This window comes from Martes martes, assembly GCF_963455335.1.
Source record: "Martes martes genome assembly, chromosome: 7".
Classification (NCBI taxonomy): Eukaryota; Metazoa; Chordata; class Mammalia; order Carnivora; family Mustelidae; genus Martes; species Martes martes.
Genome location: NC_137894.1, coordinates 129,741,744 through 129,754,630, shown reverse-complemented (window position 1 = coordinate 129,754,630; position 12,887 = coordinate 129,741,744). Strand labels below are relative to the sequence as shown.

The following is a 12,887-nucleotide window of genomic DNA, read 5'->3' as shown; positions in this document are numbered from 1 at the left end:
TAATTCAATGGCTGTTGAATTTTGTCAAATGCTTCTTGCATCAATTGATATGATCATGTGGTTTCATTTTTTATATTATTACTATGGCTTATTAAATTGATTAATTTTCAAATATTAAAAGAGCTTTGCATTCCTGGTTTGAACTTTATTTGGCAATGATGTCTTAATCTTTTTTATATTTTGCTTGATTTAATTTGCTAATTTATTACAGATTTTGCATCTGTGTTTGTGAGGGATACTAGTCTGTAGTTTTCTTGTACTAGCTTTATCTCTGATTTTGGTATTGATGTATCTTTTTGGAGGTCAATTTGTCAATTGTAACAAATGTCTTTAAAATGTGTGTGTCCTGGGGTGCTTGGGTGGCTCAGTGGGTTAAGCCTCTGCCTTCAGCTCAGGTCATGATCTCAGAGCTCTGGGATCCAGCCCCACATTGGGCTCTCTGCTCAGCAGGGAGCCTGCTTTCCCCTCTCTCTCTGCCTGCCTCTCTGCCCACTTGTGATCTCTGTGTGTCAAATAAATAAATAAAATCTTAAAAAAAAGTGTGTGTGTCCGAAGAGACTTAAGAACTTAAAGAAATAGGGATTCTCCTTAAGCACAGACTTTGTATTCAGACAGATGGAGATTTAAATACGAACGTATCCCCTTACCAACTGCTTAAATTTTATGCCTGTTTTCTAACATGTGAATGAGGATAAGAGGACCTACCTCATAAATTGCAATAGATGACACAATTCACACACAGTGCTCAAGACCTAGTGAACTTTTAAGTCACCAGTAGCTCTTGGTATTATGTTATGCTTCTCAGCCTCTGCAGTCTGTCCAAATGGAAGGACATCGTCTTTGCTCCCATCTGAGCTCCCCCTGTGAATCTCCTTACTGGGGAGTATTCGGTCTCCTCATCCCTGATTCCTGTCTTACATTAGGTGCGCGAGACGTTGGGACTGCAAAGGCAAAAAAGGTACGGTCCCCGCCCTCGGGGAGCCGAAGCTCTTAGGAACACACAGGTGCAAACGAACCAGTTCCATGCAGTATAAGAGCATTATAATGGCGCGTCTGCCCAAGGTGCAGCGGGTCCTGGACCCGCACTCTGAGCGTCTGTCAGGAGTGCGGGTGTTCGCTTGGGGACCAGGCCCAGGGCGGCAACTTGTGCAGCGCAGCCTCGGGTCTTGGGGGGGTAGGGGGGCCCCGAGACTGGCTGTTCCCATAGCAACGAGACTAGCCACCCTCACGGTCCCCCACCGCTCACCTCTGCTCAGCGTCTGAAGAGCCGCGAAAGGCCACTTCCGGTCCTCCAGCCTCGGTGACTCGCGGTCACTCTGCGGTAACTCAGTAACTCGAACTCCTAGCTTCTGATTGGCTCGGCAGATGGAGGGGGCGGGACGTGACGCCTAGGGGCGTGGCCTGCGGACCCTCCGACTGGCGTTTTCCTCGCGGAGCGGAAAGCGACTTCATTTGCCCCGGAAGTGCAAGGGACGGGGTCGTACAGGTGTGGATTCCGCCGGCGAGGCGGCTCTTTTCGAGATGCCGGGAGCCGCGGTTAGGGGCTCGGAGCTGTACGAGAGCATCGAGAGTTTCGTGGAGGCCCTGAAGCGGGACGGCGGGCGGCGCAGCTCCGAGGACATGGCTCGGGAGACCCTGGGACTGCTGCGCCGGATCATCACGGACCACCGCTGGAGCAACGCAGGTAAGGCAGGTCTAGTTCCGTCGCGTTCCTCGCCACTATCTGACCCCGGTCCTCAGGCGGAGAGTCGCCCGGGCCTCATCGCGCTGGTGCCCTCTCTCTGTCTCCCTCGGACTGCAGGGGAGCTGATGGAACTGATCCGCGGAGAAGGCCAGAGGATGACGGCTGCGCAGCCCTCAGAGACCACGGTGGGCAACATGGTGCGGAGAGTGCTCAGGATCATCCGGGAGGAGTATGGCAGGTCAGAATGTGGGCCTTTCTGCACAAGCCCCTCTCCCTGCTTGAAGCCTTTGGTGGAGCTGAGCAGCTCCTGTTACTTAAATGACTGCACCTCCGCCCACCTCCCTGTTTGGCTCTTGTTGCCTCCCTAGACTCCATGGACGCAGCGATGAGAGCGATCAGCAGGAGTCCTTGCACAAACTCTTGACATCCGAAGGCCTGAGCGAAGATTTCAGCTCCCCTTATGCCCAACTCCAGTCCAACATCATTGACGCAATTAACGAGCTTCTTGTGGAACTCGGTAAGAGTCCTGATCCCTGATGGACAGGACAGGTTACAGGCAGATGAGGGAAGAGAAGACCCGGGAAGTTGTTCATCAGCAGAGAGAGGAGGTAACCAGTCTGCGGTTCTCTGAGCTTTGTCTTCCATCCTGATTAAGAGAAAAGGTTGGAACAGGTGGCAGGGCTAAGATAGCCCTCTCTGCCTTTCCTTACAGACCAGCCCTTGGTAGACTGCAGGTCCACTGCTGCCGAGACTGTTAGGACAGAGCTTTATTTTCATTTTAAAGATGAGCTCCCTAAAACCACAGATGATAGACTCTTCTTCCCTGAATTTTCTCTTGAATTTTTATATGCACAGATGCACCACTGCCATTCCCATTGTCATTATGACCCAGGAGGCCTGCGTAGATTCATTGCAGTCAGGGTTCCCCAAGGGAGGAAGAAGCTGGGTCTGTGTGTCTGACCCTGCTACTTCCAAATTCCTCTCCTGTTTTTCTTCTGTGGCCTCCTTTTCAGGTGGGCATGTTGCGGCTACCTTTTAGAGGAGTTCTTTTAGGGGGAAACTGTTTACCCCACTGTCAGCACTTTACAGTTTCCCAAATTGGACCACTTTTTGCCTGAATTCATTGTGTTCAGAATGGATTATAAGGAGCTGGTGTCATTGGGGAAGGGTTGACTGAGAACTTGGGAAGTAGAAGATCGCAGAGGAGCGGGACTTTTAAGAAAAGGTGACCTTCACATTAAGTCCCTTCACTCTGTGTTACCCATGTCTGCTACATGGGCCGTCTGTGAGAAGGGCACCTGTCTCTTTCCATGTTTTATCACGTTTGTCTTGTGTTGTGGCACAGCAGTTTCACATTTCCCTTGCCAAACCAACTGTTCTTGCAGAAGGGACTACAGAGAATATTGCCGCCCAGGCTCTGGAGCACATCCACTCCAATGAGGTGATCATGACCATTGGCTTCTCCCGGACAGTAGAGGCCTTCCTCAAAGAGGCTGCCCGGAAGAGGAAATTCCATGTCATTGTGGCAGAATGTGCTCCTTTCTGTCAGGTAGGGGGACTGCTGGAGCTGGTAAGAAAAATGAAAAAGGAGGAGGGACTAAAGAAGTGATAGATGGAGTTCCATGCCACCTTTGAATTGATAAGTAAGACATTGAGAAGACAAAGGAAAGCATGAAGGGAATTTTCAAGTTGCTCATCCTTGTCAATATTCTTAAACATTGGCTTAGGAAGGTTAGGGGAAATGCTGGGTCCAAGAAAAGAAACGCATTGGTTCTCTTAGGAATCAAAAGAGTAAATTATCTTGGGGATGACTGATGCTTGGGCTGACCTCACTCAGTCCCTACATAAATAATAGGTCTCTAGAAAGGAAATATGTAAGGGTGCAGGAGGTCGTAAAATAATAAGCCAGGAGCTATCCTGTCAGTGCTCCCTAATTACCCAAGCAAGCGGTATTTCCAGTTTTGTGGCTGCCCTAGTGCTCCTGTGGAAAATTCAACATTTATTGGCTTCTCCTGGGCTTCTCTGCAGCATGCCAGAGAATACCTACCATGAGGAGAAGAAGAAATTAACTGTTGGCAGTTGTGTGTTGACTGTGCCCAGTATCACAGAATTCTCCAGATCCAGTTCCACTGGAGGTGCCTTCCACTCTCTCTCACCTTTTCTCTAACGTCAGGCCTTTCTCTCCTATTGCAGGGTCATGAAATGGCAGTCAATTTGTCCAAAGCAGGTATTGAGACAACTGTCATGACTGATGCTGCCATTTTTGCTGTTATGTCAAGAGTCAACAAGGTGGGTGTATTTGGAGTTATGTTGAATTCATGAAGATTATACTTCTAAAATACTGATTTTTTTTTCTCCCTCCTATAATATCCATGAGAAGAGAAGAAAGCTTCTAGTGCCTTTTGAAAGTACATACATGCCTTTTTAATATATTAACTGGATTTCTTGTCCCTTTATCTGTATCATTGTTCCTTACTTAGAATAGCTTCTTTTTGTTTTTGTTTTAAAGGTTTTATTTTGGGGGCACCTGGGTGGCTCAGTCATTCAGTGTCTGCCTTGGGCTCAGGTCATGATTCCAGGGTCCTGGGATCGAGCCCCACATCAGACTCCCGGCTCTGCAGGAAGCCTGCTTCTCCTTCTCTGCACTTCTCCTGCTTGTGTTCCCTCTCTCTTGGTCTGTCTCTCTTTCTCTCTCTTTCTGTTAAATAAATACATACATACATACATACATACATAAAATCTTTAAACAAAATAAAAATTTTATTTTTTAAAGCAATCTCTACACCCAACGTGGGGCTCGGACTCACATCCCTGAGATCAAGAGTTGTATGCTCTACTGACTGAGCCAGCCAGCTGCCCCAAGTAGCTTCGTTTTGGTGAAAGCATTGAAGAGAATGAAATAGGTCTAAGCTAAGTGTGGCAGCTGCTAGGCATTGGGTAGAGGGTTCCTGCCTTCTGCTCAGAGAGCTTGACAGTAGTGGATGGTGACTAGTAAGGCTCTTAGCTTCTCAGGAGGTATGGCATATAGATTACAGAAAAAGGCAGGGCTAATAGCAAGAGATAGTGCAGCTACCTATCACATACAATGTTCATTCTTTCTTTGGGAAGCCACTCTTTTTGTTTGTTTGTTTAAAGATTTTATTTATTTATTTGACAGAGATTACAAGCAGGCAGAGAGGCGGGTGGGGGGTGGGGTGTGGAGTAGGCTCCCTGCCGAGCAGAGAGCCGGATGCGGGGCTCTCTCCCAGGACCCCGGGATCATAACCTGAGCCGAAGGCAGAGGCTTAACGCACTGAGCCACCCAGGCGCCCTGGGAAGCCACTCTTGAGCCAGAACACCTGGTCCTTACCATAGAATCCCTTTTCCTTGACTAGTGTGTGACCCTCACGATGTCAGAAGACTGAGGCCTGGGCATTTAGCCTCTGGTGCCCAATGGTCCACTTAAGGCTCTATCCCTAAGATAACTCACATTTTGCTTTCTGTTCCAAAGGTGATCATTGGCACAAAGACAATCCTGGCCAACGGTGCCCTGAGAGCTGTGACAGGAACTCACACTCTAGCACTGGCAGCAAAACACCATTCCACCCCGCTCATCGTTTGTGCTCCCATGTTCAAGCTTTCCCCACAGGTATGTCTGTCTGTCTGTAGCCAACAGAGAGAAAGAAGCCAAACGGTAGGCTTGAACTCTGGGCCTTCAACCTACTCACTCTGGGGCTTCTCTTTAGCTGCCTTTACTCAATGGATTAGACCCCTTAGAGGCTGGAAAAAGCCACGGAAGTCTTGACCCAGGAAAAAATATTGAGAGTTATAACTTGTCAGCTTTGAGAAATCAAAATTGTTAGGTCAGGATGGGACATTGTTAGGGAAGGCCCTTTGTTGACATTGCCACCATCACCCATCACGCTGATCATTTCTGAGAATGCCAAACAAGTTGAAACTTGGAACACAGAATCGGTTTTGTCATCGTTGGAGGGACTGTCCTCTGTATCCTGAATATAAGCAGTATTACCAAGTGAAGAGCCATTTCATTAGTGATTGAAGCTGTTTGCTCTGAAATACCAATCTATTTGCAGGTCTCTTTTTAAAATTGAGGTGAAATTAAAAAAAAAATAAAATTGAGGTGACGTTCATATAACATACAATTAAACATTTTTAAATGTACAGTTCAGGGATATTTACTACATTCACAGCACTGGGCAACTACCACTCTCTAGTTTTAAAATGTCATCGTCTCAGAAAAACACCGTGTACCCATTACGTAATCACTCCTTATGTCCCTCTCTACCCACCTCCTAGGAATCACTGATCTGCTTTCTGTCTCTGTGGCTTTGCCTGTTTGGGATATTTCATATAAAAGAAGTCATACAACATGTGCCTTTTGTTTCTGACTTCTTTCACTTAGCATGTTTTCAAGGTTCCTAGCTATAGCACAGCACGTTCTGTGGCTGAATAATACTCTGTTGGGGGATGTACCGCCATTTATTTATCCGTTCACCTGTTGGTGGGCAGTTGGGTTGTTCAACCTTTTGGCTTTTGTGAATAATGCTGCTGTAAGCATTGGTGTACAAGTCTCTGTGTGGACATACCTTTTTTTTATTTCCCTTGGGCATATACTTAAAAGTGGAATTTGCTGGATCTCTCTCGCTCCTTTTTTTAAAAAAATTTTTTCTTGTCTAGTTCCCTAATGAAGAAGATTCTTTTCACAAGTTTGTGGCTCCTGAGGAAGTCCTGCCTTTCACAGAAGGTACAGAAGGGTGTATGGGGGTGTGTGGGGGTGTGCATGTGTGTATGTTTTGGTCTTTTGCTTTCGTTTTGGTAATCGGGATTAAATGCTGCCAGGTTGTGTTTTTTATCATAGTTCTTGTGGGGACTTCTCTTTAGCATCTTTGAGTGCGGGGGGACCTCATCTGTGTTCATTTTGTTCTGACACTCATGTATTTAACTGTCTGCTGGGGCCATGGTGGTTGGATCATCCAGCATTGATGGGGTATGGCTTTGCACATTGCTTGACACATGTGCAGCAACCCAGTGGGAAAATGTACTCATTCTCATTTGCTGTAGGGACTCATTTTGGTGACATGGCTGCCAAAGGAAGCATGCTCTAAAAGGCTCCTACTCTAAAACTTGCCTATAACCTGGGTACCTTCATGTGTTGGGGTCCCTTTGACTTCTGAAGGCAGCAGCTGTGCTCAGTGAGCCTGCCACCTTATCAACATGAGATGGCCTTAAGCTCCCTTAAACCATACCTGGGGCGCTAATTCTTAGAAGTTGAATAACTTCATCCATTTATTTACATATTTTTCAAGGATTACTTGTATCTTTTGAGTACCCACTACATATCCAGCACTATTCTAGGTACTAAGGATATAACAAAGAACACACGGATTGGCCCTGCTCGCACAGAGCTCACATTCAGTTGCAGCAGACAGACAAGATTATGTCAGGTCATCGGATATTTTGGGAAGAAAACGAATAGGCTGATGTGATGGGAAGTGGTAGGAGACTACCTTAGTCGGGGAGGGGGTCTAAATGAGAGGACCTTTCAGCTGGGTCCAGAATGAATGGAGGCCACCATGTAAAGATCAAGAAGAGTCTCCCAGGTGTTGGTGCAAAAGTCCTGAGTTGGGTCCAAGCTTAGCCAGTTGGAACAAGATGTTCATATAGCTGGAGAGCAATGAGCACGAGGGAGAGTGGGATGAATTCCGATTAGTGTAGTGCAGTGGAGGCGGGGCCAGATCTTGAAGGCTACTCTCCCAAGATGGAATTTTATTCTAAGGGCTATGGAAAGGCATGGGAGAGTTTGAAGCAGGAGTGTCATGGTGTGAAGCCATCTCTTCTGGTTTGTACTTTGCTGAGTTTCCTTTTCTTGGGGTAGCACATATACGTGTGCTGTTGAGCCTAGAATCTGTGTGCTCATTTATTAGAGCAGGATCCTTGATTTTATCTTTAGCATATGTGATTGCCTTTCAGGGGACATTCTGGAGAAGGTCAGCGTTCACTGCCCTGTGTTTGACTACGTTCCCCCAGAGCTCATTACCCTCTTTATCTCCAACATTGGTGGGAATGCACCTTCCTACATCTACCGCCTGATGAGTGAACTCTACCATCCTGATGATCATGTCCTATGACCACCACCCATCCTAAGCAGAAGCTGCTTAGCCAAATACAGAATGGAGAGGGACTTCAGTGTGATTGCTAAAAACATCGTCCTTGTGTTGGGGAGTGACCTGGAGTCAATCTGAGAAAACTTAATACTGTTTCCTGCCCTTTTAGTCATCCCAGAACAGGATGCACATTCAAGACTATCTCTTGCCTTTCTGATCTTAACAGGAGCAGCAGGGCTTGACCTATAAATTTTGGAACCTCTTGGGGCGCCTGGCCGGCTCATTTGGTAGAGCACGTGACTCTTGATCTCGGGATCGTGAGTTTGAGCCCCATGTTGGGTGTAGAGTTTACTTAAAAATTTTTTTGGTGGGGGAACCTCTTAACCTCCTAGTGACCTGGGGAGCCTAGAATTTAAGTCTCAGGAACTTAAACTTTCTGGTTCAGTGGGGTGTTAAACGTAACACCGAAGACCTTGCTGGGATACAGGTTTTTGCTCAGAAATGGCTACCACACCTTTTCCTGGGCTGTGCCAATAAAAGCTTCTTGAAGATTCCTGAGTTAGTTTATTTATTGTTCTGCTCTGATTGAACAGCCTGAAACAGGAGCGGCAGAGCCCTTTTTGTGCTTTCAGAGGGCTGTAGTTAGAGGGAATTGGCTAAAACAGAATGCAAAAGTATTTACAGTTTCCTTCCTAATTCACTGGGAGTGGTCCCAAACAACTTGTTAGTAATGTAAGACAGTGGTTCCAAAACCTTTTTGATCATCAGAATCATCTGGGAGCTTAAAAAAATGTACCATCTTGGGTTCTATCCCAGACCCATTTTATCTGATCTTTGGGATGGCACCTGGGAATCTGCTTAAAGCAAGTGAGACATACTGTGGAACATTATGTATACACTGCAGTAGAGGTTTCAAAAGGGTGGCTTAAGGGCAGTGTTTGCATTAAAGACGATTTGTCTTGTTCATTCTGTATTTAATTTGAATTAGTTACCAATATTTAAAAATGCAAAAAAAAAAATGTGGAGGTTGCACATTAAACAAATTCAGATTTCTTGTTTCCCTTGAAAACAGGCTTTGGCAATTCTGGGCCCAGTTTCCAAAGTGGTAGCAGCTGGCTGTAGCTGGGCTGCTTCTGACTCCATTAAAATGGAAAAACCTTTTCTGCAGTCCCTCCCATTTAACTCATTTACATTACGTGCCTAACCCCTATAGGCATTTGCTTTGTGAACCTTGTGTTCTAAAGAAGGGGACAGGGGCGCCTGGGTGGCTCAGTGGGTTAAAGCCTCTGCCTTCGGCTCAGGTCATGATCCCAGATCCTGGGATCGAGCCCCGCATTGGGCTCTGTGCTCAACAGGGAGCCTGCTTCCCCCCACCCCCTCTCTGCCTGCCTCTCTGCCTACTTGTGATCTTTATCCGTCAAATAAATAAATAAAATCTTTATTTAAAAAAAAAAGGGACAGATTTGTAAGGAGGTCCATTTAATACTATTAATTAAAAATAAGCTAGGAAAAAGTCAAGCTGCAGAGCCGTATGCATAATATGACTTTTACTTCATTAAAACAAAACTGTGTACATACAGTAGGATAAAAGTCTGAAAGAAGGGGCTCCTGGGTATCTCAATCGGTTGAGCATGCAACTCTTGGTTTAGGTTCAGGTTGTGATCTCTGGGTCCTGGGATTGAGCCCAGCATCAGGCTTCTGGCTCAGCAGGGAGTCTGCTTTTCTCTCCCTCTGCCCCTCCTCAAAGCTTGCTCTCCCTCTCAAATAAGTAAAATCTTTAAAAAAAAAAAAAAAGAAAAAAAATGTCTCCCCAGGTAATCCAGAGGATCTGCCATGTTTGGGAACCACTGGTCCAGAGCAGAGGTCCAAGGCAGACAAGTGTGCTGAGGAACCCCCTGGATGCTGGTCACAGGCCAGCTTCCTGGCTCCTGCAGCATCCTCTGTGGGGTGGAGGGAGGGAGCACCAGGAGTCTGCCTGTTTAATGAGGACCCCAAGGGATTTTAACAGGTGATTTGATAACCACACTTTGGTAAATAATGGCCAGAAGTAGGCTATGAGGGAAAGGTCTCTACTCATTGACCTTAACTTGGGGTATATCTTTGCCTGAAGGCCTTTGTCTTCCCCGAAAGAGGGTAAAAACGAGATTGAAGAGGGTCAGTCTGAAAGATAGACCTAAAGGCTCTGTGACTCAGAAGAGCCTGACTCAGGCCTCAGTCTGTCAGTTATTTCTTAAAGCATCTAAGACCCCACGCTTTCTCAGTGAAGTGGCTTGTAGCTACCAATTATGAGCAATTGTCTCCTCTGAAGGCACCAATCCTAACAGCAATTCACTTGGGTACAACTGTGTGGTCTGGAGTAAAAGAAACAGTGAGTCAAGGAACTTAAATCTGTTTCTGGCTCCAAAAATGCTTTATGATACTTGTCCTTTGTGCATCTTAGTCTCTGGATCTAAAATTAGCACCCACATTCTTCCCAGGCATAAGTGAGATGGATGAAGGTTACAAGGGTAGAGGCTGTCTCGTTTTGGTCAACTCTTAAAGTTCCTGGGACAGAAGAATACACATTGGTGTATTCTTTAAGCTCTTTAGGACCTCAATTAAGCAAATCCCACAAAGCTATTTATAGGCCTCATTTTTCTATTTCCCTCTCTCCCTTTTCCTGTTTGAGGAAGAGTAAATATTGGAACGGGAGAGCCTGATCTGAACAGGGAGAGACAGGGGTTCCGTGTTAACTTCCTACCTATTGGCCTTTGTGCCTGCCTCCTGCCCCTGCTTTTGCAGGCGGAACCCAGAAACTAAGGTCAAAAACTTGTAGCTTTAGCTTGAAGGGAATTAATAGAAAGAGGACTCCATGGAGGTAAAAGTCCTCCTGAATACGCTAAATAAACCAAGTTAGAGAGTTACTCAATACAGTTTGTAAAGACACTTTTCCCACGGTTTATATCTTCCAGTTTGGGCGGAGGGCAGGAAAGGCACAATTCTTGGAACTCAAATAAGGAACAGAAATTCCTAATTTAGTCTCAGAAGAGAAGTCTTTGAAAAATACTCCACCAAGGAAAACTTCAGCGTAAAATGATACCTCAAAGAAATACATGCTAGTACCCGTAGGATCATACGTTTCACAGATGTGCTTTGAAACCATTTCTCAAAGCAATCCGTCCTATCAGTCTTTGGGGTAATGAAGGCTGCCAGTCCTGCAGTTCCATCATCGAGCTACGTGACTATAACACCACATATGTAGAACTCAGCACATCAGAATCGTTTTGACATAAAGATAGTACCAGATAGTGGCGTGATTACTATAAAGGCCCCATACTATCCACCTGTCCTCGCAAAACTCCTTCTGCAGGCGCGCACCTCTTTTGGACACAAAGGAGCTATTCTGAAATGTGGTTTGGAAGTGTTTTATATCTGGCCTACTTTGCTTTGAATTATTCTTTCACTCACCAAACAGCTGTTCCAGGTTATTGTGCAATGGCTAAGCAATTATTAATAAAGAGCTTATAGTCTAAGCTTTCAGTCTTCTGCACGACACTCACACAACGGAGGGCCGCCTTTGAGCCTAACCACACTTACAACTGTGATTGCCTGATGTTTATATTAAATACTGAGCTGAAGAGAAGGAGCCTTTCAGGAGTGTTTTTTCAGGCCTGTTACATTTAGAATTAAGACCTATCTTGAGAAGGAGGAAGCTACTTGAAAACTTGACAAGATTCCTAAAATTCATAATTTATATGTAAAATTCTGCAGTTTACTATAAAAGAGGCACAGCAAAGTACCATGAATAAAGGCTACACTAACAGCAGTAGCGAACTCCGACTCCAAACCATCTTTTTTTTTTCTTTTGGGGGTGGGGAGGTGGATAGGCGACCACCACTGCGTACTCCCTGCTTTTGCAGTAAATAAGATTAAGTTGTTTAGTCGGGCAAGTTGTAAGAGTAAAGTTGGACCAAATCTAGCTTCTTCACATGGCTGCTGGAGTCACGCTAGCTTGTAGGCTCCACAGACACTCAAATTCCCTGGACTGGGATCAGGTTGCCTGCATTTTATCAGATGTTTCTGAGCAGAGTGCTCTATGACAAACGGGAAGGGGGTGAAAATGATCCAATGGTCTGAAAAATCCTAAACCAGGGAAGAGCCTCTTTTTTCTTTATATCCCCACAAATTCTGATACATTTAGAAGGGACCCACACATTTAGTTACTGAATGATAAGTGGAGAAGAGAAGGAAGGGTTTAATTGGCAAAGATTATCTAGATTTTCGGTTCCCCAAACTTCCTTCTTCTCTTCTGAGTCCACCTTGCTGCTGTCTTCCTGTCGATATGAGAAAGGGAGAAAGGGCATGACAGATAATGGCAAACATAGTGAGTGGTCAGTTCGCTAACCTGCTTGTGTAAAGGTTTTCCTGGAACGGGGTGGCACTTCAGGTAGAGGACTGGAAGAGTCCGGCTCTTTGTGCCAGAAACTGCTCTTCCCGCCTCGTTCAGATATGCCGACGGATATGCCACTGCGGGCTCCCTCTTGAGGCTTCAGCCCAGCACGGTTGTCAGTGCTCTCTAGGAACTGATGGGCTGCATCTGTTCTCACCGCGCATGGCTTCCTCAGCCCCCTACACATCTCTAGAACTCGGTCTTGGGCCCCCTCCTGCTCCGCCCCTGTTTCGGCTGCCTTGTTTTTTTTTTTTTCACTGTTAGGTTCAGATCCCATCTGTTCATTTGTGCCTGACCTTTTATTTCCTTGCTCTGATATGTGATTGCTAGAACATCCCCATTCTCAACTGCTCATGGAGTTCCAGATCCCGAGCTAGGTTCTGGATCTTTCCCTAGCCTTCTCCCCAGTCCCTCCCCTCCCTTCTAGCCTACACTCTAAGCTTTGCCTTAAGCTTTTCCTATATTAGCTCTTCCTACCATCTATAGCCTTAATTTCTGACAGAACCATTATCTCCTCTTATCCCAGTAAAAGCGACGACATAGCTGGAACTCAGTGACCCCTAGGCCTGGAGGAAGTTACTGCGTTCAATCATGTTTCCTTGTCCTCTCCCTGACTAAAGTTAAGCTTTCTGCGGGCATGCACCCTTGTCGCTCAATAAAACTGTGATGA

General features: G+C 45.9%; 1 protein-coding gene across 1 annotated transcript; it reads left to right on the top strand.

The window, feature by feature from the left end:
• The first annotated feature begins 1,427 nt into the window (after positions 1-1,427).
• On the top strand, positions 1,428-9,232 carry EIF2B2 (eukaryotic translation initiation factor 2B subunit beta). Its single transcript, XM_080809451.1, has 8 exons — positions 1,428-1,684; positions 1,802-1,922; positions 2,053-2,201; positions 3,070-3,233; positions 3,878-3,973; positions 5,175-5,312; positions 6,362-6,428; positions 7,655-9,232. Exons 1-8 carry the CDS (start codon positions 1,522-1,524, stop codon positions 7,810-7,812), a joined length of 1,056 nt encoding a protein of 351 aa, XP_080665577.1. The 5' UTR covers positions 1,428-1,521; the 3' UTR covers positions 7,813-9,232.
• The last annotated feature ends 3,655 nt before the right edge of the window (positions 9,233-12,887 follow it).

Bases quoted from the DNA above. Each gene is read 5' to 3' on its own strand.
- EIF2B2 (XM_080809451.1), top strand. From the start codon at position 1,522: ATGCCGGGAGCCGCGGTTAGGGGCTCGGAGCTGTACGAGAGCATCGAG. The intron at 1,685-1,801 runs GTAAGGCAGGTC...CTCGGACTGCAG, and splicing joins CCACCGCTGGAGCAACGCAG to GGGAGCTGATGGAACTGATC. The intron at 6,429-7,654 runs GTACAGAAGGGT...ATTGCCTTTCAG, and splicing joins AGTCCTGCCTTTCACAGAAG to GGGACATTCTGGAGAAGGTC.